The following is a 21,568-nucleotide window of genomic DNA, read 5'->3' on the forward strand; positions in this document are numbered from 1 at the left end:
GACGATCGTGTTGAGCGGGAAACGGCAACAAAGACAGCCTGATGGAAATTGGCATGGCAAGTGGAAGCCAAAGCCAAAGGTGAGGGCAGAGAAAAGATGAAGCTAGAGCAAAGATAAAGCCAGAGGCAGAGGCTGAGGCAAAGTAAACGTCAATGCTAAAATAATGACGATGGAGGACCTCGGGATAAATATTGACCGGATGGTGCGTGCACTACGACTGGTGCGGCGTTGGGAGCGATGGTGGTGCTAGGTTTCTTCTAGTGATGTCAAAGAAACATGCACACGGTGAGACACTAGGAGAAGTACCGGGTACTTGTGCAAGTGTGTATGCTTGCATGTCAAGTCCTCCCATCCCATTGGTGCAACAAAGAGACGGCTTCGCTGCGACGGTTTTCACGTGTCGGTCTGTGCTGACAGAAGCGCTCTGGTTTGGAAGTATGTATGCAGGAAGGTAGAGTTAGCTATTCATGCATAAGAAGGCCCAAGGCCGCCATGAGGAATAACCAGCCAGTGTGTATACAGATGCAACTGTTTGGATATATTCACGGGTCTCTGAGTATGTACGTACCCAGATACATACATGCCATGCCATGTCTCCCACCTTTGTGGCGCTAAGCTCCTAGTCAATTATAGGATCGACCTGGAAAGCATTAAATTGTGGGGCTGTTTCTTCAGGGTTAAGTTATCGCTGTTGTTAGGTCGGCTAGACAAATCAGAGGCTTTGGTGCGAGCACACCTCTGCACTACTGGCAAGGCTGGACTGGGCAGACTGCGTGGCGGGCGGCATCATGATATGCTTGATTGCCAGTGCACATTGTCTGTCGCATTGTCCTGGCAGTTATGCTTTGAATTGTCTCCCACGGCAATGGGATGGGACTCTCTGGGGTCTGATGTTGGCCCGCTCTCAGCTTCACGTGCTTTCAAGTATTTCTTGACAAGTACCAAGCGTTCTTGCTTCTTGCCACCATGCGAAGACTCTGAGCCCAAACCAAGCAACACCAAGCGCCGAGATGTATGTATGTACATACTTGTCAGAGCGCCAAGATGAATGTATGTACACATACTCGGAAATCGGACATGATGCTGGCTCTATAGCTTCGCATGCATCCAGAGTTCAACATGAGCGTCCATTGATACACCTAACTACCCATAACCAACTACAACTGGTAGTTACCGGATGCGGTGATACATGTAGTTATACTTGTGGAAACTCCCCAGGTACTATGTAGGCGTATCTCCCGTGTGTGTATCTTGCAGCAAAAGATTATGCGGCTAAAAACTTCCTCCTAAATTGCGTTGCAGGACTGACTTTTTTGACTTTTTTTTTCTTTTTTTTTGCTCTTTCATTTTTCTCCATAGTTACATACATGGGCTTCAACTTATGGTTACACCTCTGAAGCCATCTCTTTACATACATGCCGGATCTAGGGTGCTAGTGCTAGCGATCCCACAGCCTCGTCCCTCCCAGTTACGTATGTTTTTATGCAGCCTTTTCATACTCTGTGCACATTCTCCCCATGTTCATGTTAGGGCTTATGTATTGACCTCTCGTCACGCAGATAGCCGATCAACTATAGCCATAACCCCAACTTGACCCTCCAGCCTCTCAGCCGATACTGCACCCTATTCTTGCCCACAACATCAAGTTCCAGTCATACACATCACAACCCCCGGCTTCAATTCAATTTCATTCCGTCCGCTCATAAACCACCACCGCGGTGACATCACACATCCACGCTCGTCTACCTCGGATCTTAATTTCCGCACGCCCACTAGAACCCTTCCAATGGCGCCAGAAGCCATCGCAAAAAAACTCGAAACCCTTCGGTCTGCTCCCGCGTCTCCGGAGCAGCTGACTCTCCTCAGATACGTCAAAAATGAACTGATTGGCGATGTGTCCAAGAAGGAGAAATGGGTTAGATGTGGCCTTCTTCCCGTCATGAAGAGCATCATTACTTCCCATCCATCCATAGTCAGCCAGGGAATCGACCAAGCCCCCAGCTCTCAGAACCACCTACGTCATGGCGAAAATGCCTGCCTTCAAGCCATCCAGATCACAACAAGCTTAGTCTCTTCAGGTGCGCCCCTCCCACGAACTCGAATGTCCTTGGGTTTCTCTCTGATGCTAACTTTGCTGCTTGTCCTTGTCTTATAGCCCGCCCTCAGTTCCTCGACCCCATCTTCCATGCTGATATCGTCGTGGCCCTCGCAGACAATGTCGATCTCACAAAGTCGCATCCTCAAATCGTCTTGGCTTCCCTTCGCGCCCTGGTAGCCATTGCCGACACAATGCGCTTCGCGTCCAACACATGCGCTTTGACAAATGCCACCCTCAGCGACGCTATCTTTCGATATGTTCATCTCGAATCTTTACGCCTTCTCCTCCTCATGAAATCCACTGAAGCACCACACGATTATACCCAAGCTGGAATGGTCGCTATGCTCCTGGGGCGGCTGACGATGGACAACAAGCGGCGAGTCCACATCGCCAAGTCAGGAATCCTTGACGCGCTTGCAACCAGACTTGCAAGCTTTGCTGTTGCTGAAGACATGGCTGTCCCCGGCGCCCAGGAAGCCTGCCGACAGTATGGCATAGAGGCCTATTATCCTGCCCCGGAGCACAGAATCAAACCTGCAGTTATTCTAGAAGCCATAAGCAACGTTATTGGAAACTCCAAGTATCTTGCTTGCATGCTCATTTATTCTCCAGCCATCCTTGCGGCCTTCCCCATGATTTCATGCACACTAACTCCGAATGCCACAAGGTATTGGTCTAATAGCACCTCTACCCCAAGTAGAGATATCGAGACACTGGGTGCTATGGATTATGCCCTCCCGCCCTTGACTGTGACGCAAAAGAATACCGATGCTGATGCTGCGCGTCGTGTCACCTTTATTCCCGCCTCATTTGACGGTTTGGCTGAATCAGAAAACAAGTTCCGATCTTCCGTAGAAGTTGAGCAGGAAAGCCCTCTTGTGCCATTTCTTATTCTCCTCTGCCGTACATGCGAAGACGCCTTGGATCGTCTCATGGCTATTGCAGTTCTGGCCGCGCTATTCAAAGCTGGATGTGGGACTAAGACTTCCCGTGAAGCCAGCATTGCTCTACTAGTTATCCCTGTTCTCATGGAGATAATACGCCAGTATCGTCAACTGACGCGGTCTAGCTCTGCACCCTATGTTGATAGTGAGACTGCCGCAGCATGGTATATTGCCGAAACTGCGCCATTGGTCCTGGGCCGTTTAATCCGCGACAGCGAGACTTTACAAAAAGCAGTAATTGATGGCAAAGGCATTGAACTATTGGCTCATCTACTAGGAGCTGCCTATAACCCGTGTCCCAAGGCGACAGTCAGACGGTGGTCTCCTAACCCCAATAATGAGTCCATATTAGATGGAGTAGCTCTCAGTTGCCGCCTTGGTGAGAGGGGTCAGTTGCCCTTGATGACGCACAACATCAAGATGCGAGAAAACACAATCAAGGCCATAGCGTGTCTTGCTGCCAGCAAAGAAGAATATCGCGTATCCTTCTCCGAGCAGCACCCCGTCGTTTCATACATATCCGAGTCCTTGCATCTCTTTCCTCGGAAGCCGAGATCCAAAGACAAAGATCGTTGCAACGACAAATCTGATTCGAAACGCGGCGTATATTATGAAGAGTATGGAACCAACTCTGTCGCTGTCATTGAAGCTGCTTGCCACGCAGTGCGTGTTCTATCTCGTTCGCCAAAGATCCTTCGTACCGCTCTGATTGATCACGCTGTACATGACCCGATTTACGATCTTCTACAGTCTGAGAACCTCAACCTGGTAATAGCAGCCAGTGCCGCAATGTGTAACCTGGTGTTAGAGGTTAGTCCTCTACGGGGGGTAAGTTAACTTGGCAATCCATGTTGCATATGCGTACACATAAAGCCTCCCAAAAGAAAACTAACACTCGACAATGAATTAGGCACTCCTTGAACAATGTGATTTAATATCGACACTAGCAAAACTAGCGCATTCGCCCAATCCAGAACTAAGACTCAATGCTATTTGGGCTCTCGTGCATTTAGTAGATCGTTTACCGTTACCCTTCAGGCAGCAGACGCTACATGCTATTGGCCCGGAGTGGTTGGTACGAATGATCAACGAAGATGCACAGGACGATGCCCTCGCCGAAGCCCAAAAGGTCAGAACCAATGATCTGGACAACGATACCAATATGAATGTGGAAGATCACGAGGATGTTGAAAGCACGGGTGAGCTTATGCGGCCTGGCCCCGCGCCCGCTGAACTCGGTGGTATCTCCAACAGCAATATCCCTTTCCTGAACCAACACGAGGCACTTCTCAAATTAGTTGGTGAGTATGAGTTGGATCCTCTGCGCAAGGCTCGCAGGGAAGACATTGCAATTCAGGAGCAGTCCCTCAACTTCATTCGCAACATTATTGCAGATCCGGACCAGATAAGTAGTACCTCTAGAGGTCCTCGTGAAATTGAAGAAGCTGTCGATTTGGTGGTCAAGGCCATTGGGCTTGAACGTCTCTTCCAAGTTCTTAGTGCCAAGCTCAAGCCACGCTGTCTCCGGCCGTTTTCTAGACGGCAGCCTTCTGACGGGAATATATCACCTGGGGGAAAGTCGCGCATGCTTTACCCGCAGCCCAACATTGTTGTGTCTGTGATTTACATACTAGCCAACATAGCAGGCGGCGCTTCCAAATACCACGATGTGATCCTTGCGCAAAAAGACATCCTAAAGGCAGCTTTGTCATATATGACAAGCCCTGAGAAGGAGATCAAGCTGGCGGTAAACAAACTCTTAACCAACTTGACTTGCTGTCAACCTGGTACTCAGGGCCGGAGCCCGCTAGGAAAGCACGCAGAGGTCCTCAGCAACCTTGGTTTTTTGACTAAGCTGAAGGATCTCGAGAGCTCTGACCCTGACGTGGCAGTTCGTGAAGCTGCTAAACTGGCGTGCACTCACCTCAAAGATGCTCTAACTCTAAGCGAGAAAGCAGCAGTAGAGTAGTGCAAGCAAGTCTTGTGTGAATAGCGAGACGGCACAGAAGGCTGGCCAAGCAACAGCCTGGTAACAGGGTGCCTAATAGCCGCACCGGGTTTGCCTCAAGACATGGATGGTTTAGCCGAGGACAGGTACAACTCCAGATGCACATGCGCATGCAAGTATCACGACAGATTATTTGGGGTGAGCGAAGGAGCAGGGAGTGGGGCATCCAGCATTACCCCACCTTGTTGTGCTGGTCTAACTACATGTATTACACACATACATACATACATACATACATGTGTACAAATATGTATCCAGACTGCACGGTTCATGGTGTTTTGACGTCTCTCTACTGTTATGTGGGCCTCGACATTGGCTCTTTTTTATGATGTCGTGTCGATGACTCGAGCAGGCAGACGAATAAATGGACTCCTCTTGGCTCCTTTTCCTGTTGCTCTGGGCGCTTTGTAGCACCTGCTGGTAGGGGCAGCCAGGCCGTTCTATAGAGTTTGTTTCCTTTGACTGGTCGCTACGGATGTATTCTGGTTCTTCACGATATTGGATTATGCTTATTGTCATGTTGTGCTGAAGAGTAGCGAGATTCTGGGTGCCAAGATCCGAACCCTTGCGTGTAGTCGTACATATGTGTAAGGCTTAGGGTTGTGTCGTAATGTCCCTTTGCATTTTACTCGAGCTGATGGAACGTGCGTGTCAGCTGCTTCTCTCCAAGGCATAGCACAGCAGCATATTTGAACCATTGTTGGGCCAAAATGTCTCTTGCCAGCTGTCCACTTGCAGGTCCCTCTGTCCTGAAGAAAGAGGCACGGTGATACTCAGCAGGCGAGCTGTGTGGCCATTCGCAAGTGTTTCGAGTGTGTAGAGAACGTGGGACCAATGTGAGAAGAAGATGGACATGTCCTAGCATCTCGACAAGTGGCAACTAGCTAGCACTAAAATTAACTCTCTGCAAAACAAAAGTAAAAGTACACAGGTACCTGCACTCATGGGGACAGAGGGCTGTGCCCACAACATGTGTGCAGATAGGACCCAGTATTGGAGGAGAAGCAAGATGGAGGCAGGCAAAGGCGGGGGGCCTATAGATGGGGAGTTAGTTGCTAGATATGTCAGCCAACAACATGGCGCATTCTGGGCTGTGCGACTTGGACTATACCCTGTTTATAGCCCGTACCTTGACAGCCCAGTCAAGGGCGCCAGGGATGAGCTGCCGAAAAGGACCGACATGGCATTTCTTTAACGACAAGTGTGCCAGGTTTTTATTTTTTTATTTTCGACGCTCGCATCTCGTACAATCTGCAAGAAAGAATAGCCAAGCCGCGATTGGCACTCTTGTACAAGTCCGCCGTGATATGTCGGCCAACAAAGGGGAAGCACGAAAACCAGAAGGCATGCAATAGAATTTTTTTTCGGGCGCAGCAGTTTGCCCTGGATGCGGCCCCTGGGCTCGGCACCCGAGAAGCCCTACCAAGGAGGCAATTGCTGGGCGTGGACGTGCCATTTTGAGCCACTCTTAGCTGCGAGCACACCATCACAGAGCAAGGCTCCATCCCCATCTTGAGCGCCGGCACCACACCAGCCTCGTTGGCTCTTTCTGCTTTTCTCGGCGCGCTTGCGCTGGCTGTGGACTCACGTCGCTATTGCTGTTGCTGCTGCTGCTGCACGTTTGGGCAGCTGCCTCTTCGACCACAGATCCTTTTGGCTTGGGTGCATTTTATCATTTTTCCTCCAATCCGGGGGCGTGCTTGCCTCTGTGCAATTTGCAGTTGCTCGTTCTGTCATTATCCTCGTCTGATCCCCCCTCCCGCGGCTTTGTTCACCTGGATTTTCTCTCACCCTTCAACCCCATTTGTGTTCCTCATCCTATCTTGCTTCCTAATATCCCGCCCCCCATCTCGCCGCTCCACCATTTCCTCAAGCTATACTTGGGACCGCCAATGTTCTTCTTCAACTTGTTCCTTTCGCTTTGTGTTGCTTCATTCGCTCATCACCCTCACCGTTGCCTTCACGTTGGCGTGCTTCTCTTGACTCATCATATTTAACGCCCGCTCTTTTGTTCCTCTAACATATAATCCTGCCTCCCCCGAGACTCTCCATCGTTAATGCGCACCAATATCCCGCTCTTCTTCTCATTCCCCTCACCCACCACTCGCCAGCTTCCCCAAACGCCGTCATTGACGTGACAAAGAACCCCAGAGAAGAATAAAGGAGCCCTTGCAATATTCGTCATTATGGCCCCCGAAGCAGTAGACCCCGCAATTCTGGAGGGCCTCGGCCTGGACGGCTCCGTAAGCACGCTGTCCCGGTTCGGATCCTCCGCGTTTGCAACGTCTTACAGACTAGACACCGAAATCGACGGCCAGCCCGCATCTTTTTTCGTCAAATGCGCTGCCGGCCCGGAAGCGGAAGTCATGTTTCAAGGTAGAAGCATTTCCCCCTACTAGCGTCATGTTTACTGTCTTGCCGCTTTGTTTAAACATGCCCTTCACTCGCGGGTATTTTAATCTCATTGTCTCGACCCTCTACGGCGCCCGTTCTCGCTCTCGTCGGAACTAGCTAACACACTACTAGGTGAACATGAATCGCTTAACTCCATTGCCAGAGTTGTGCCCAATTTCTGCCCTAGATCTTTGGCACATGGACGCCTACGCCACTATTCTGGCTTCTTCATTGCTACAGACTTCTTGTATCCTAGTTCCGATGCTCCAACCACTGGCGCCACCTTGGCCATGAAACTAGCTACTTTACACACAACGCCTGCACCTATTCCTTATGGCGCCCGGACTCCCATGTATGGCTTCCACGTAGTTACGTGCTGTGGATGTACAGAACAAGAAAACACCTGGAAGTTGACATGGAGCGAGTTCTTCGGCGAGTGCCGGCTACGAGCTATTATGCGTAGTATTCAGAGATCACACGGGAACGAGGAAGAACTCATGTATGGTGTAGAGGCTGTGGTAGAAAAAGTAGTGCCCAGGTTGCTTGGCGAGCAAACACTCCGAGGCATATATCCTGTTGTGGTGCATGGTGATCTCTGGTCGGGGAACTATAGCCGGGGAGTTCTACACGGCAAGGAGGAAGAAGTCGTCTACGATGGCGCCTGTGTGTATGGCCATTCTGAGTACGATCTGGGCATTATGAAGATGTTTGGTGGGTTTGGCATGGACTTTTGGGAAGAATACCAGCAACTTGTGCCGCCACACGAACCACAGGAAGAATTTAACGACCGTTTGCAGCTTTACGAACTGTAAGTTGAGGCTGCTGGGCCCTTGAGCCGCTCTAAACATTACCATGAGCTAACTTTTTTTTCAGGTACCATTATCTTAACCACTATTCAATGTACGGCGGTGGCTACAAATCATCTGCATTCAAAATCTTGCAGTACCTCCTAAACAAGTACGCCCCTCATTAGGAGTGCCATCGAGGACCCCGAAAAACAAAATTCAGGCCGGAGAAGGACAAAGGCAGCCAAAAGACAACAAGTCACCATCATGAGTTACGACAATTCACCATTATAATAATGCTTTGCACAACATTTACATGTACCAACAACAAAATGGAGGGGATGCTGAAAGCAACGTATAGCAAAATATGTCACGAAAAGAAAACCAGGCGGCATTTCCGATTGTACTACCAACATGTGCGAGTAGAAATGAAGACCCGGAAAACAATCGCTGTTACATCGCCTAACGAGAATATGTATGTGTTTGGAAACATGAAAACTAAGATACCACAGTGAACCTATCCAACGAAAAAAAACAAAACACAAAAAAAGAGCAGAAATAACCAACCCTAGCTATGGCAATCTCAGACGCTCGAGATTGCTGCTTCATGCATATTGCGCTACTTTTTGTCGAGATGCTGGCTGCGATGAATCTTCGACTGCAGCTGTGGGGTTTTGTAAAGGCACGTCCGGCAACGGATGCGACACGCGATCGCCCGATGGCACATTGGGGAACTTGGACGACACACCCTGTGCTGCCTCATGCTCCGGTATCACCGCGGCGCCGCCGACTACTTCAGCCTCTAGCGCCGCTAGCTCGTCCTCGACCTCATCCTCGTCTGCGTTTGAGATTTGGCCGCCCAGCATGTCGGAAATCTCCTTTTGGTAGGCAATGGCGTCGGCCGTATCGCCCATTAGCTTCTCGACATGCTCGAGGCCGCCCATCTCTTTGTGGATTTCCTGCAGCACGCGCGTGCCTTGTTGCAAGCCAAATACGACGTCTTTCTGGATCTGGGCAAACTCGACGCTGGACACGAGGTGCTCGAGCTGTTCGAGCTGGGCGTCGGTCTTGGATAGTAGGGTTTCTTGGTATTTTTTCCGCCGCAGAGCAAGGAGCGCCCGGGGCTTGTCACCCTTGGCAAGCATCTGCTTGGCAATTTCCGTCTCCTTGGCTGTAATGATGGTGATGCGCTTCTGGTATTGGTGGAGCTTGTCGCGCTGTATCTTCATGTCGAGAATCGCCCTGTAACGCAGCAAAGCAAATGAGGGGTCTTGGTCAGAATCATTGTGCCATATTCTGCTTACTTGTGCAGAAAAATAGTGTCAACACTCGGCGAGAGAATAACGAGGACCTACTTGTCTTGCGCTGTGACCTTGCTCCCGTTGGCGCCCATGGTGGATGTGTTTGCTATGATGCTTTTTCGTGCAGTTTGATTGGAGATTCAAAGGGAGGTTAAGAGCAAGTAGAGGCTCGGCGAAAAGGAGTTGGATGCGCTTGATAGACTATGCAGAACAGATTGTGTGATTTGGCGATTGTGTACATACAGAAAGCCGCCGGTTTTACATTTGTTCTACAAACATATGACGGAGTTACAGAGTGGCGGGGACTGATATCTCATCTTTGACATCATTGAGGGTTCAGCTGCTGACAGCTGGCGCCCTGAAGTTGACATGCGGTAGGCGCAAGCTACCATGCTATCGATAAGATAAAAATCCTACGAGATCTTGTCACAATTTTTTTAGAAAGTTATGAACATGGTCTTAGGTCCGTTGGCGATAGATACGGATCACGATCTATCACACCAGCTATTCCTTTCTATTGCCATATACTACGGCCTCCATTTTCTTCTTGAGTATGGCAGGGTTTGCAAAGCAACGACCGCGCAACCAGCTGCGCCAAGGCATTGATGACAGCGTCTATCAAATCGTTCGCAAGCTCGAAGATGAGCGGGCTGAAGGGAAGCGCACTCCCCCGCGTCGCCTGACCATTGGCGAGATCTACGACTCTATCAAAAGCTCCAACTCGGCGCTGGCACGACAAAAGCGGCGCCCGCTCGAAGAGGCGATTGAGCGTGTCCTCAAGTTCCGCAAAGAAGAAGAGGCCATGGTTGATGACGAGGAGGAAGAAATACGGCGTGCCGAAGAGGCTGCTGCCCAGGAAGAGGCTGCCTCCATGCTCAACAATCAGGTGGTAGCCGGCTGGAGTACCGCGAAAACAACACCCAGCGCCATTGCCATGAACGACGGTCCGGACCGCCCGAAAAAGCGCCGTCGCACTGTCTCGCCCCAGCCGCCCTCCGGGGCAGCATCGACGTCTCAGACAACCCCTGCCAAATCGACCACGACCGCCCCCGATGGCCCGGCCAAGAAGAAGCTGCGCGCGGGTCGTGGCTATGAAACACAGACATTGAAGGATGTGCCGGCTTTGGGAGGCGTGGACGACTTGATTGCGCACCTTGAGAAATACGTGTTCCCCGACATGGTTAAACGAGAGGGTCGCTCGCTGAATCGCGGTCTCTTGCTTTCTGGGCCGGTAGGTTGTGGCAAGAAGGCCACAATAAGGTACCTTGCTTCTAAATGGGAGATACCGTTGATACAGATCAAGAACAGCACGCTGCTTAATGTCGATCGTGCCGAGAAGGTCCTTGCGGAGGTTGTTGAGGAAGCGAAACGCCTCGCACCATGTGTCATCCTGTTCCCCGGCTTCCACGAGCTTTTTGGCTCGCCTGGAGCCGGCTCTAGCGATCGGCTGATGAAGGTTTTGTTATCAGAAGCTTTGATTCAGCTTTCCGATGCGCAAGATCCCGAGCGGCCCATAGCAGTGGTGGCTACTACGAATAATGCCGAGAGTGTGCCCAAAGATCTTCTACTTTCGCGTCGCCTTGCTGAAACTTACAAGATGAAAGTCCCCGACGTCAAAACACGCGAAAAGATTCTAGAAGCATTGAGCGCAGGAATGGACCTTCCAAAATTAGATTGGTCTAGCATAGCGCAACGCACCCATGGCTATGTCGCCGAGGACCTGTACAACCTGCTGACCAAGTCCATGGTTGAGTCGCATCTTCTGTCGCGTGAGCAGGCCATAATTCTGGATGATGTCGTGAGCGCCATGGTCACGTACACCCCACAACTATTACGACAGGGGTTCAGTACGATTCCAAGTATCGACTTTGCTCAGGTTGGTGGCTTGGGCCGCGTGCGAAAAGAACTCTACGCCAACATCATCCGCCCAATTACACACCCCGAAATCTACGCTCGCTTCGGCATCACCAAGCCGTCCGGAGTCCTTCTCTGGGGGCCGCCTGGCTGTGGAAAGACCCTGGTCGCCCAAGCCGTCGCCAACGCCGCCCAGGCCAGCTTTGTGCTGATCAAGGGCCCTGAACTTCTCGACAAGTACGTGGGTGAATCTGAGCGTAAAATCCGCGAGCTTTTCACGCGGGCGCGCTCATGTGCGCCGTGTCTACTCTTCTTTGACGAGATGGACTCGCTTGTGCCACGCCGTGAAAACACCAGCACCGAGGCCGGCGCCCGTGTCGTCAACACCTTCCTGGCCGAGCTTGACGGCGGCCAGGACCGGACTGGCGTGTACGTCATTGCCACGACAAACCGGCCGGACATGATTGACTCGGCCATGCTGCGACCGGGCCGTCTGGACACGCGACTGTTTGTCGACTTGCCGGATGAGGAGGAGCGCGTGGATATCCTACGCACACTCTTCCGCACACGCACGACCTACGCGCATACAGATGGTGATCTGCAGCTGATTGAGCAGATTGCCCGAGACCCCAAATGCACAAACTTCAGTGGTGCTGATTTGCAACAGCTGCACAAGCACGCTGTCCAGTACTGTCTAGAACGGGTCATGGAGCTAGAGGCAAACACATCGGGTGAAGTTGACATGCGGTTGACGGAAAAGGATTGGAGGGCCGCACTAGCCAAGACTACAGCTACTGTGACTGATAGCGCGCACCTAGACTACCTCAAGCTAGCAGCTGAAATGTAGATGTCTCTCACTCGCTACGGCAGAAACGGAGTGACGTTTATATACATGATAATATGCATAGTTGGAGGATATTTGGAATGTTAATGCTTGGATACAGATGCAGGTCCATTACGACAAGTCCTTCACTATTTTCATACATCCGCAAGGTACAATTACGATAATTGATTCCAGCAGTGGTTCACACCAAGTCATGAAACATATTTTGAAGAAAAGAGCAGAGAAAGCGTGTTTGGAACAAAATTCATGGTATACTACGACAGCATTTTCTGCATGCCGAATGAGAAGGACGTCCCACAACTCCGTAGTAGTAATCTAGACATCTATTGTACAGAAATTCAAAGCATGAGGTCCGGGTCGCTATGCTTTTGAAAGAATTATTCTCCGCCAGTACAATGAATCGCTTCAATGGCGCGGAGGATTGGCAAAGGGTAACAAGCATGTGCATTTAAGAGCACTCTTTCTTGAGGTAACTGTTACAGAGAGATATGTTAGCTAGTGGTATTGAGCAGTCTTGTGAAGCATTTGGGGGCACTACATACGCAATCAGGTTGTTACGGTCGGCGGGCTTCTTCAGACCACCGAAGGCCATCTTGGTGCCGGGAATGTACTTCTTGGGGTTCTCGAGGTACTCGAACAGACTCTTCTCATCCCAAGTAACACCAGCCTGCTTGTTGGCATCGGTGTAGGCGTAGCCGGGGACGGAACCGGTCTGGCGGCCGAAAAGGCCGTGCAGAGCAGGACCGGTCTTGTTACCACCGTTAGCCTCGGTGGTGTGGCAGTTAGCGCAGCGAGTCTTGAACAGACTGGCGCCCTTGGCAACATCAGGACCTATAACAGAATGTGAGTTAGCAACTGTGGTGAAAGCAATTGGTGTGTAAAGATTTGTGACGATGCGCCAGGCGGTGAGGCTCGAGTTGTAGGTCAGTCGCATTGATTGACGACCAGAAGAGAAACAAGGACAGGAAGACTTAGTTTCAAGTCCCCAGCACCAATGAATTCAAGGACCCAAAAGCTATGACGATGGTGTCATCCAATGGTGTGCGATCAACGGGTAATTACAAGACAAAGACTTGGCGTGAAGCCATCACGATGAGATGAAGCAACAACAAAAAGTCGGAAGAGTGTGACTTACCCTTGGCCATTGTGACGGTTGTTTTGAATGTAAAAATTAAAGAATGATAAGAAGTGAAGAGACTTTCCGACGGTGAATCAGAAAGATCAAAGCGAAATTTGAAAAGGTGAGATTTGTGTTGAAGGTGATGAACAGCTTGAGAAGAAAAGAAGAAAAAAAAAAAAAGAAAAAGAGAAGAGAGGAAATACTCAAGTACAAAAAAGAACACAACACTCCAGCCAGCCGGCAATGACACCGCCCTGAAGAAAAAAAAACCATACAGCGCCCAGGCAATTTTTTTCTTGCCTGAAATGCAAAGCTGTTTTTTGCTTGATGACGCCTGAAGGAGTGGGTTGCTAGCCACAGGGTGGCAATGGACAGCCAATCAGACGTGCAGAATTTCCAACGGCAGCCCGGCGCCCACTCGGAAAGAGTCGGGCGGATGCTTTCCCTTGTCAGCACGTGACACAAGCTTCCCCTTTTTTGGCTTAAGCTCAGCTGGCGAGCCCGCCATGGCACAGCTTGACATGTGGCGCAAAACGACCCCACTTTTAAAGCTTCTCATGTTTTACTTTTTTTTTCTTCTCAAAGAGCCGCAAGTCTAGCCAAGAAAAAAAAAGTTTGGCCTGAATTCTGGGGTTGCACAGTCAATCAATGCCATCCATCCCCTGCATCGACCTCGGGCTTCTGCTGGGCCAACCAGATTACCTTGAAAGCTGGTCAGCCTCGCCGTTCAGGGATTCCTTCTGCTAGACAGCCGGCCTCCCTTCCACTTGCCCGAACGCTCCGTCGCAGCTGAGACGAGACTCTTCAGTGGAGCCCTGTCTTGTGTACAGCAAAGTTCAAACCACCGCGCTCTACGTGCCCTAGCCGACCTCCACACCGCTGCCATCTAGATTATCAAGCCTAATGGCTCCGTCGTCTGTTGTCCCTGCTTTCTGGCGCTCGGCCGGAGCTCGGGTCCAATTGGCCTGGCGCCAGTCTCCATATGGTGCCGCTGTGTCCGTCTCCGGCCCCGGCTCCGCCAAGCATCTCCGCGCTTTCTCTTCCCTTGTCGCCCGGCTGCGCGCCTCGGATCCACCATCTTCAAAGCCTATTGTCCTCGAGAAGCCGACGCGGTTCGTGCCGCCGTCCCATGGCTCGCGGCTAGCGCGAAAGCAGGTGCCCAAGCACTATGGTCCGGCCTTTACGCCTGATGAAATCAAGGAGCAGAACAATCGCGATTACCCCACCATGCTGCCTCCAGAGGGGACCTTTGCCCATTGGTTCTGGACGAGCAAAGCCGTCCACACATGGATTGCTATCGTGTGTATCCCCGAGTCCTTCATACTAATATTGCGTCTTTGTCTAACGTACTGCAGGGAACCCTCGCTACACTAGCAATCAGCACCTTTTTGATGAACTTTTCTCAGACTTCTCCGTTCAAGGAGCTTATCCCCCCTTCATCCGAACTCTTTACCAGCCCGATTCACTTCATATTCGCTTGGGTTAATGTCATTCAGCTGCATCACGCCGACAGCAACCAAAAGGCCATTGACTCACGCTTCACTCGCCTCGATGACGCCATGAAGCGCAAAATGTACCAGCGTGCCCATGGTATCGAGCAGGAAAGCCCCATCACCAAGATATTCGGCAAGATTCCCGAGCCTGAAGACCAAGTCGAGGCAGAGAAGTTGACTCTGGCCAAACTGGAGCAGAAGACCAAGCAGGCCGTCGTCGATGCTGCCGGCGGTGTTGCTACGGAACCCGTGGTGTCTAAGACAGCACAAGAGCCCACTCAGCTGCGCAAGAAGTGGTTCGGGCTATTCTAGACCCGGAAGCTCGTTCTCTTTTGCATGTTTGACGACCTAGTACCGTGGGATACCAGGTGTCATTCTCTACTGTAACATTAAATGAATGTATATCATGACGGCATAACGCTCTCTATAGACCTCCATGTATAACAAATTTCCATAAACATGCCCTTTTATTAAACTTTCTCGATGCTTTTTGCTGGGTGAAATGCGTGGGTATCTCGTGATTGGTTGACAATGAAAGATCCTATGACCTCTTTATGACAAGTCGACGCCTGCAAGGCCGTCTAGGACTTCATCCACAACACCGCCCCTCTCCAGAACTTTGGAGATCATCTTTTCCAACAGCGCAAAACGAGCACCTCCCTGTGGTGCCCTCCAGACACCAGGCTCGGGCATTCCAATGTTTTCTCTAGCAACGGGCTTCTTAGCCCCGGGCGCCGCATTACCAGTGACTGCCGTGTTCTCTGTGTTGGCGACTCCGGGCGGCGTCAAGCGTGACGGAGGGTCGACCGTCCGAATCGAAAGTAATCTGATGTCGCGTTCCGAGCTATCTGCCGTTGCTTTTTTGCTTTCGGCCACGGAAACTGCGAGCGCAGTCTCGGCAACGGCCAATTCTTCTTGCGAAGGGTCAAATATGATGTTGTTGCCAATGGAGATGACGAGCAGGGTAATTGGCGGACTGCTGCCCGCGGTAGTCGCAGAGAACAAAGGAACAGCAGCATTCCAGTCGTCGTTGAACATAGGATCTTCATCGCCTTCGGAGATCAACTTGGGGACACGGGCAGCGAGGAGCGCAAGGTGCGTGGTGAGTGAAAGAAGAGGTAGCGGGTAGGACAATGGCGTAGAAATGAGAAGAATCTATGAGACAACCCAGTTAGAAGTGCGCTCTTCAGCTTGAATTCTTCGGGTAATTCGCCACTTACATCAAGATACAGCTTCCAATGAAATCTACCATTGATAGCCAGTTTCCTTGCAAACGACCCGTCCGCCACCAGCGCCTCGTTCAGCATCGACGCCAGGAAGATTGTGCTGCTCTCGTCATCGCGGTATCCTGGGATCTCAATCGAGATCTCAACCCACTCGTTGCACGCCCGCAGGCCGTTGGCATCTGTGCCTTCGCCATTCTTTTGCTCTCCAGACTCGTCGCCATCAGCAACCAGTTGGCCGGGAACATGTGTGCGCTCGATCTCAGCCTTAATACCGACCATGGCCTCCGTGCCATCGGAGAAGCACACACGCGCGCTTCCGTTGGTTCCGGGAAGAACGCCCGTCTCGGCCGTCAAGGGCCGGAATTGCTCAGGCTTGCGCCCATCGGGACGAATAGGCGGCGTGAGAGACAAGGAATCATGCAGATAGGCCAGCTCAGCCGGCGAGAGCAGAATGGTTTGTGTTGAGGCCATGTTTGAGCGTATATACAACACAATATTGATAGTTTAACGCCAAAAGGGTTGTTGAGCAGACAAGGCTGTGAAATCTTTTTTTTGTCATTGAAAGTGGGGCTCGATATCCACGGACAAGGCTGTACCATTAGAAAGCACGTTGAGGCTTACTGATGTCATAGCTGAAGGAGCTGAACTTATATGACAACGCAATTCAGGGATTTCTGGTTCTCACTTGGGTGCGCATGTGGTCATTGTGCTTGTGCCGCGTTATATGATTGATTGATTCTTTATTTACCTGTCTACTCGCGAGGTATTCTCGGCATACGACAGGGGACTACAAGTAGTACCAGAAATTACATACAGAAACAGAAACCCAAAATCCAAACCATGCATACAGAGACCCCCCGCACAAAGTGTAATGATTAAAGTGTGTCCACCCGCCCAGCCCAGAGGCTGTCCTTTGCTTGTGTGGCCCCAAACCTGGCCCAGAGTCCTGGCCTCGCCGCTGATGCAGGCAAAACATAAAAACAAATACAAAGGAAACAACAAAGGGAAGTACAAATAAAGAGAGAAACAAGTAGGAAAAAGGAGGTGATGGCAGCGCAAACGCGCTAAGAGGGAAACCCCAAGGGTACGCCATCTCCAGGTGGCAGAAGGAGCGCGGGAAAGGCCGCGTCTTGCGCCTGCGTGTCCAGCCTCATGCGGCAGTGAGCCAACAAAGCCGTGGAAGCTTTGGCTGCTTTGGCAGCCAGCCAGCAGGCTCCGCGCTTGGTACCGATCAACTTCTGAAAGAAGCTGCTGGACACCCGCTGTGGGTTGTGGTGGCAAACCCAGATGTGCTCCGGGCTCGTGTCGGCTCCGCAGAGGGGACAGGAGAGCACGGCGTCCTCGTGCTCGAAACGGCGGTGATAGGCCGCAAAGTCGCCGTGTCCTGACAAAGCTGTCAGTACCGCGCGGGCGAGGTTGCGATCGATCTCGTCAAGGAGACTTGTCCAAGCTTTCTTCGGGGCCTGCACCGGGCGGCGCAGGTGAGGTCTGGTGTTGCGACCCTCTGCCTCCCACCAGGCGCGAAATGCAGTAGTGACCTGGGCGCGGAATTCACTGCGTGCCCAGGAGAGTGACATGCCTGTCCTTGTGGTGATTATGTCTGCGCCCCACCTGGCTTGTCTGTCGGCGAGCTCGTTGCCCACGACATCGGAGTGGCCTGGAACCCAGATCGCTTCCACCTCAATGGCTCCATCTGGCCACGGTCTTGGCCGCGGATGGTTAGCGTCGGGACGTAACCTGTGCCGCGTTACATGTAGCAGATGAAAGTCTTTATTTACCTGTCTACTCGCGAGGGATTGCGTTACGATGATGAAAGTCTTTATTAACCTGTCTACTCGCGAGGGATTCTCGACATACGACAGGGGACTATTTCTAGTACCAAGAAAAATACATAACAGAAGCAAAAACCAAAACCTAAAACCATGCATACAGAAACCCCACAATCCAAAGTATAATGACAGGAGGTCTCCCACCTGCCCAGCGCAGAGGCTGTCCTTCGTCCGCGTGGCCCCAAACAAGACCTAGAGTCCTGGCCTCACCGCTGATGTAGTGATAAAAAGATTTGTGCAAAATAAGGAAAAAAAAAAAAAAAACCCTTTTTTGGGGCAACAATGTCCGCGATGAGGCCCAGAACGATGACATCACCGAGCCCAAAACAGCAGAAGCAGAAGCAAAAAAGGGATCTTCAAAAGAATTAGCTCCCCAACTGGGAATCGAACCCAGGTCACCTGCGTGACAAGCAGGTATGATCACCACTACACTATTGAGGATGTTGCTGAAAAGTAGCGCCAAAATTTATGCACAAGAAGCATAAAATTTTGTGCAGACCCACAAAAGTCAAAAATTTCATCATAATCAGGGGGACTATGATGACATCAATGAGCTTGAGCTTTGAGCTTGGACAAGCAGATGGCCTCAGACTTGCTCCTTACAAGACACGATATCTGGGTTCTAGATTTAACACACTTTCCCACTTTTTGAGCCTTTTTTCTTCCTTCTCTTTATCTCGTCCCCTTATTTTCTTAGTCTCTCCCCGTTACTGCAGACTTGACTTCCCCGTTGGTCTCGCTGCATCATCGTCATCGTCATGCCTCTGCACCTGCTGAACAAGAAGTCATGGAACGTCTACAACAAGGACAATGTCGCTCGTGTGAGGCGCGACGAGGCAGAAGCGCGTACCAAGAAAAAGGCAGAGACTCGTCGAAGAGAGCAGGCGGAAGCCGAGCAGAGACTGGAAATCTTGCGCAGAGAAGCACCAATCTCCCCCGAAGCTGGCGATCATCACAGCAGCAGCAGCAGCAGCAGCAGCAATAGCGGCGGCGGAAATAGAGACTTGCGAGGCGGTGAAGAATATGCAAGGCCAACAGATTCTTGCAGTGGACCAAGCGCCTCACTAGGACACGGCGATCGCAGCAGGCGGGCACGAAAGCACGCCAATGAATACGACACAGACTATGAATTGCGGCTTGCGAAGCACAATACAGGCCAAGGCTATGGAGCGACGACTATTTTGCACCCCGAGCACCCACAGCACAAGCACAAGCAATCCAGCGCACCAATCACGGACGAAGCTGGTCATATCGACCTTTTTGGCGGCACACAGCACAGCACGGCTTCTGGCCAGCGCCAAAAGTCACAGCAAGCTTCAACGGGACAAGTTGGCTCAAATGAACAAGTCCAACAAGAGAGCTGGCGCCGCATAAAGCTTCCGCATGCAACAGGAGGGGAGCCTACAAATAGCAGTGGCAGTAGCCGTAGGAGTGGCGGCGGTAGTAATGACGCATGGTATACGTCGACTAGAATTTCAGCCACTAGAAGCCCAACTACCACGACATTCGAGGCTCCTACACAAGATGTCTGGGGAAACCATGACCCTAGACGGCCGCAGCGGGAAGCGGCTCGGTTAATGAGCAACGATCCGCTGATGATGATGAAACAAGGCGCCAGAAAAGTACGAGAACTCAAGAAAGAGCGGGAGGACATTGTGGACCGGCAGAGGGCTGATATTCGGGCTCTGGAAAGAGAACAAAGAGAGCACATTGCCCACAGGAGCCAGGCAAAGCCTGATGAGACAAGAGGAAGCTCCAGAGGGAAGAGCAGCAGCAACAACCATAGCAGAAGCCGAATCCACCAAAAAGAGGAGACTCGAAACGAGAGGGATCATAGTAGGGATCATAGTCCCAACCGACGTCATAGACATCAACACGGACACGGACACCACCGCAGGCATACACGCAGTCACGGCCACAGGTCACAGGCATGACCACCACTGTCATGGACATGGGACATGGGCTTGGTCAAAGTCCCAGTCACGAGAAAAGTCTTGACTTGCGCATGAATGACGACAAGAGCCCACAAAAAGATCAGAGGCCTTTGTTGTCGTCGCACAGACATTCTCGCTCTCGTGCGCGTTTATAGCAAGCAGAATGGAAGCCAGACAAAAGGAGAGAGAGAAATGTCGGACAGCCAGAGAGTGTTGGAAGAGGCCAGGAGATGGTCGTGTCACAGAACAAAACAGGTGAGGTGAGACAAGGTTATGAAAGAAGATATTGGCATGACATTGGTCAAAATCAGTCTAGAGGAAATAGCAAAGCAAGCCCTCCCTGGCACAAAAGCCGATCACCGGCTGCCCGGGAAGAAGAGGAGAGGACCACTAAAATATATGTGAAAAAAAGAGAAAAAAAAACAAAGGGAAAATCAAGACAAAATGAAAACCCAGTAAACCCCCTCCTTTCCCACGCCCTCAACGAAAAAAACGCCTTCTACGGAAAAGGATTTTGGCCCGTGACAACACAGAACTAAAAAACGAAGGGACCAAGAAAGCTGCGTAATGTATACCCAAGAAAAGACAAAGGGAATCTAAGCAAAAAAAAAAAGAGTGCTGTGTAGCGAGGAAACAATGATAGTAGTAGTAATGCCAGAGGAAATGCAAAAGGAGAACAATGGGAAAAAAGGACAAACAAAAGGGGAAAAATAATACAGAAATGCAGGCCGGTAGGCTGCACTCGGGGGCTTCCTGGCGGGTTCAGAGATCACTCTCGCTCCAGGGCAGCCGGATTTCTACGGGCGACATTTGCTCGCTGACAAGCTTCGGCACTTGCTTGCCCTCCATGCGTTTGAGCCCAGCCAAGATCTGGGAGTACATGTCTTCACTGAGGCCCTCGGGGCGACTGCAGTAGATGTCAATGCCTTCCTTGGTGAACAGCGTGGGCGCAAACCAGGTGACAGTCCAGCACTCGACCTCGCCCGACGGCAGGACGTTCTCGCCCCAGGCCAGGATTTCCCAATGGCTAGTGACAAAGAAGAGCAGGCCGCGCCCACGCCAGGTCCATGACGAGGCGTCCTCGCTGGACACGGTGTCGACGCCCATGACGTTCTTGACGGGGTGGCTGGCGGCAGTCTTGTTGCTCTCATACTCGACCAGGTCGTCCAGCCGCGAGCGGTTGTTCTTGCTGGGCAGCTGGCTGTACGTTATACGCACATTGCGGGCGGAGCGCCACATGTCGAGAGTTGAGTGTGTCACGCTCCACGTCCGGGCAAGCCAGTCGACGGGCGGCGCGGCCGGAGAGGCATGGCGCTCAATGTTGGAGAGGTACTTGGACGGGCGTCGGATGAAGAGAGGAATGGACGAGGCCGACGATGTCGACGACGTTGACGATGGCGTGGATAGAGTCGGTGAGGAAGACATTGTAAGACGGGGGGTAGTAAGGCTGGAGGTCAAGAAAGCATGATCCTGCGTGGGAAGTGGGCAGGAGGAGAAATGCGAAGATGGGGTGCGTCAATACCAGCAAGCAGCGTATGATAGAAATCTAGAAGATAAAGAAGTGTAGTCGGGTAAGAAGAGCAGTTGACTATAGTTAACAAATTGTAGTTATGAATGAGACAGAAGAAGGACTTTGGGGGGAAAGGGAAAAGAAAAAAAGACGGAAAAAGGGAGAAAACGTGCCAAAGTAAAGTATGATGCAGAAGAAGAAAAGTTTACAGGGTTAGTTAGTTATATG

At 51.3% G+C, this 21,568-nt stretch overlaps 10 protein-coding genes across 10 annotated transcripts; 5 read left to right on the forward strand and 5 right to left on the reverse strand.

Moving 5' to 3' along the window:
• Window positions 1-1,786: 1,786 nt before the first annotated feature.
• BROUX77_001119 (uncharacterized protein) lies at window positions 1,787-5,011 on the forward strand (the record flags this gene model as incomplete). Its single annotated transcript, XM_073745513.1, has 3 exons — window positions 1,787-2,078; window positions 2,156-3,870; window positions 3,953-5,011. 3 exons carry the CDS (start codon window positions 1,787-1,789, stop codon window positions 5,009-5,011), a joined length of 3,066 nt encoding a protein of 1,021 aa, XP_073609354.1.
• Window positions 5,012-7,236: 2,225 nt separating this feature from the next.
• BROUX77_001120 (uncharacterized protein) lies at window positions 7,237-8,417 on the forward strand (the record flags this gene model as incomplete). The annotated part of the gene is made up of 3 exons (XM_073745515.1): window positions 7,237-7,426; window positions 7,577-8,252; window positions 8,318-8,417. The coding sequence occupies 3 exons, from the start codon at window positions 7,237-7,239 to the stop codon at window positions 8,415-8,417; spliced, it is 966 nt and encodes a 321-aa protein (XP_073609355.1).
• Window positions 8,418-8,834: 417 nt separating this feature from the next.
• Window positions 8,835-9,622, reverse strand: BROUX77_001121 (uncharacterized protein; the record flags this gene model as incomplete). The annotated part of the gene is made up of 2 exons (XM_073745516.1): window positions 8,835-9,471; window positions 9,585-9,622. 2 exons carry the CDS (start codon window positions 9,620-9,622, stop codon window positions 8,835-8,837), a joined length of 675 nt encoding a protein of 224 aa, XP_073609356.1.
• Window positions 9,623-10,083: 461 nt separating this feature from the next.
• BROUX77_001122 (uncharacterized protein) lies at window positions 10,084-12,231 on the forward strand (the record flags this gene model as incomplete). The annotated part of the gene is made up of 1 exon (XM_073745517.1): window positions 10,084-12,231. The coding sequence occupies one exon, from the start codon at window positions 10,084-10,086 to the stop codon at window positions 12,229-12,231; it is 2,148 nt and encodes a 715-aa protein (XP_073609357.1).
• A 445-nt stretch (window positions 12,232-12,676) lies between these two features.
• Window positions 12,677-13,373, reverse strand: BROUX77_001123 (uncharacterized protein; the record flags this gene model as incomplete). Its single annotated transcript, XM_073745518.1, has 3 exons — window positions 12,677-12,701; window positions 12,771-13,059; window positions 13,364-13,373. 3 exons carry the CDS (start codon window positions 13,371-13,373, stop codon window positions 12,677-12,679), a joined length of 324 nt encoding a protein of 107 aa, XP_073609358.1.
• Window positions 13,374-14,251: 878 nt separating this feature from the next.
• On the forward strand, window positions 14,252-15,153 carry BROUX77_001124 (uncharacterized protein; the record flags this gene model as incomplete). The annotated part of the gene is made up of 2 exons (XM_073745519.1): window positions 14,252-14,647; window positions 14,704-15,153. The coding sequence occupies 2 exons, from the start codon at window positions 14,252-14,254 to the stop codon at window positions 15,151-15,153; spliced, it is 846 nt and encodes a 281-aa protein (XP_073609359.1).
• A 240-nt stretch (window positions 15,154-15,393) lies between these two features.
• BROUX77_001125 (uncharacterized protein) lies at window positions 15,394-16,538 on the reverse strand (the record flags this gene model as incomplete). The annotated part of the gene is made up of 2 exons (XM_073745520.1): window positions 15,394-15,996; window positions 16,062-16,538. 2 exons carry the CDS (start codon window positions 16,536-16,538, stop codon window positions 15,394-15,396), a joined length of 1,080 nt encoding a protein of 359 aa, XP_073609360.1.
• Window positions 16,539-17,131: 593 nt separating this feature from the next.
• On the reverse strand, window positions 17,132-17,644 carry BROUX77_001126 (uncharacterized protein; the record flags this gene model as incomplete). The annotated part of the gene is made up of 1 exon (XM_073745521.1): window positions 17,132-17,644. The coding sequence occupies one exon, from the start codon at window positions 17,642-17,644 to the stop codon at window positions 17,132-17,134; it is 513 nt and encodes a 170-aa protein (XP_073609361.1).
• A 1,010-nt stretch (window positions 17,645-18,654) lies between these two features.
• On the forward strand, window positions 18,655-19,985 carry BROUX77_001127 (uncharacterized protein; the record flags this gene model as incomplete). The annotated part of the gene is made up of 2 exons (XM_073745522.1): window positions 18,655-19,518; window positions 19,764-19,985. 2 exons carry the CDS (start codon window positions 18,655-18,657, stop codon window positions 19,983-19,985), a joined length of 1,086 nt encoding a protein of 361 aa, XP_073609362.1.
• A 607-nt stretch (window positions 19,986-20,592) lies between these two features.
• Window positions 20,593-21,255, reverse strand: BROUX77_001128 (uncharacterized protein; the record flags this gene model as incomplete). The annotated part of the gene is made up of 1 exon (XM_073745523.1): window positions 20,593-21,255. The coding sequence occupies one exon, from the start codon at window positions 21,253-21,255 to the stop codon at window positions 20,593-20,595; it is 663 nt and encodes a 220-aa protein (XP_073609363.1).
• Window positions 21,256-21,568: the final 313 nt, after the last annotated feature.

The sequence above is a fragment of the Berkeleyomyces rouxiae genome (assembly GCF_048999995.1).
Source record: "Berkeleyomyces rouxiae strain 22BRR77 chromosome Unknown BrBRR77_ptg000001l, whole genome shotgun sequence".
Taxonomy (NCBI): domain Eukaryota; kingdom Fungi; phylum Ascomycota; class Sordariomycetes; order Microascales; family Ceratocystidaceae; genus Berkeleyomyces; species Berkeleyomyces rouxiae.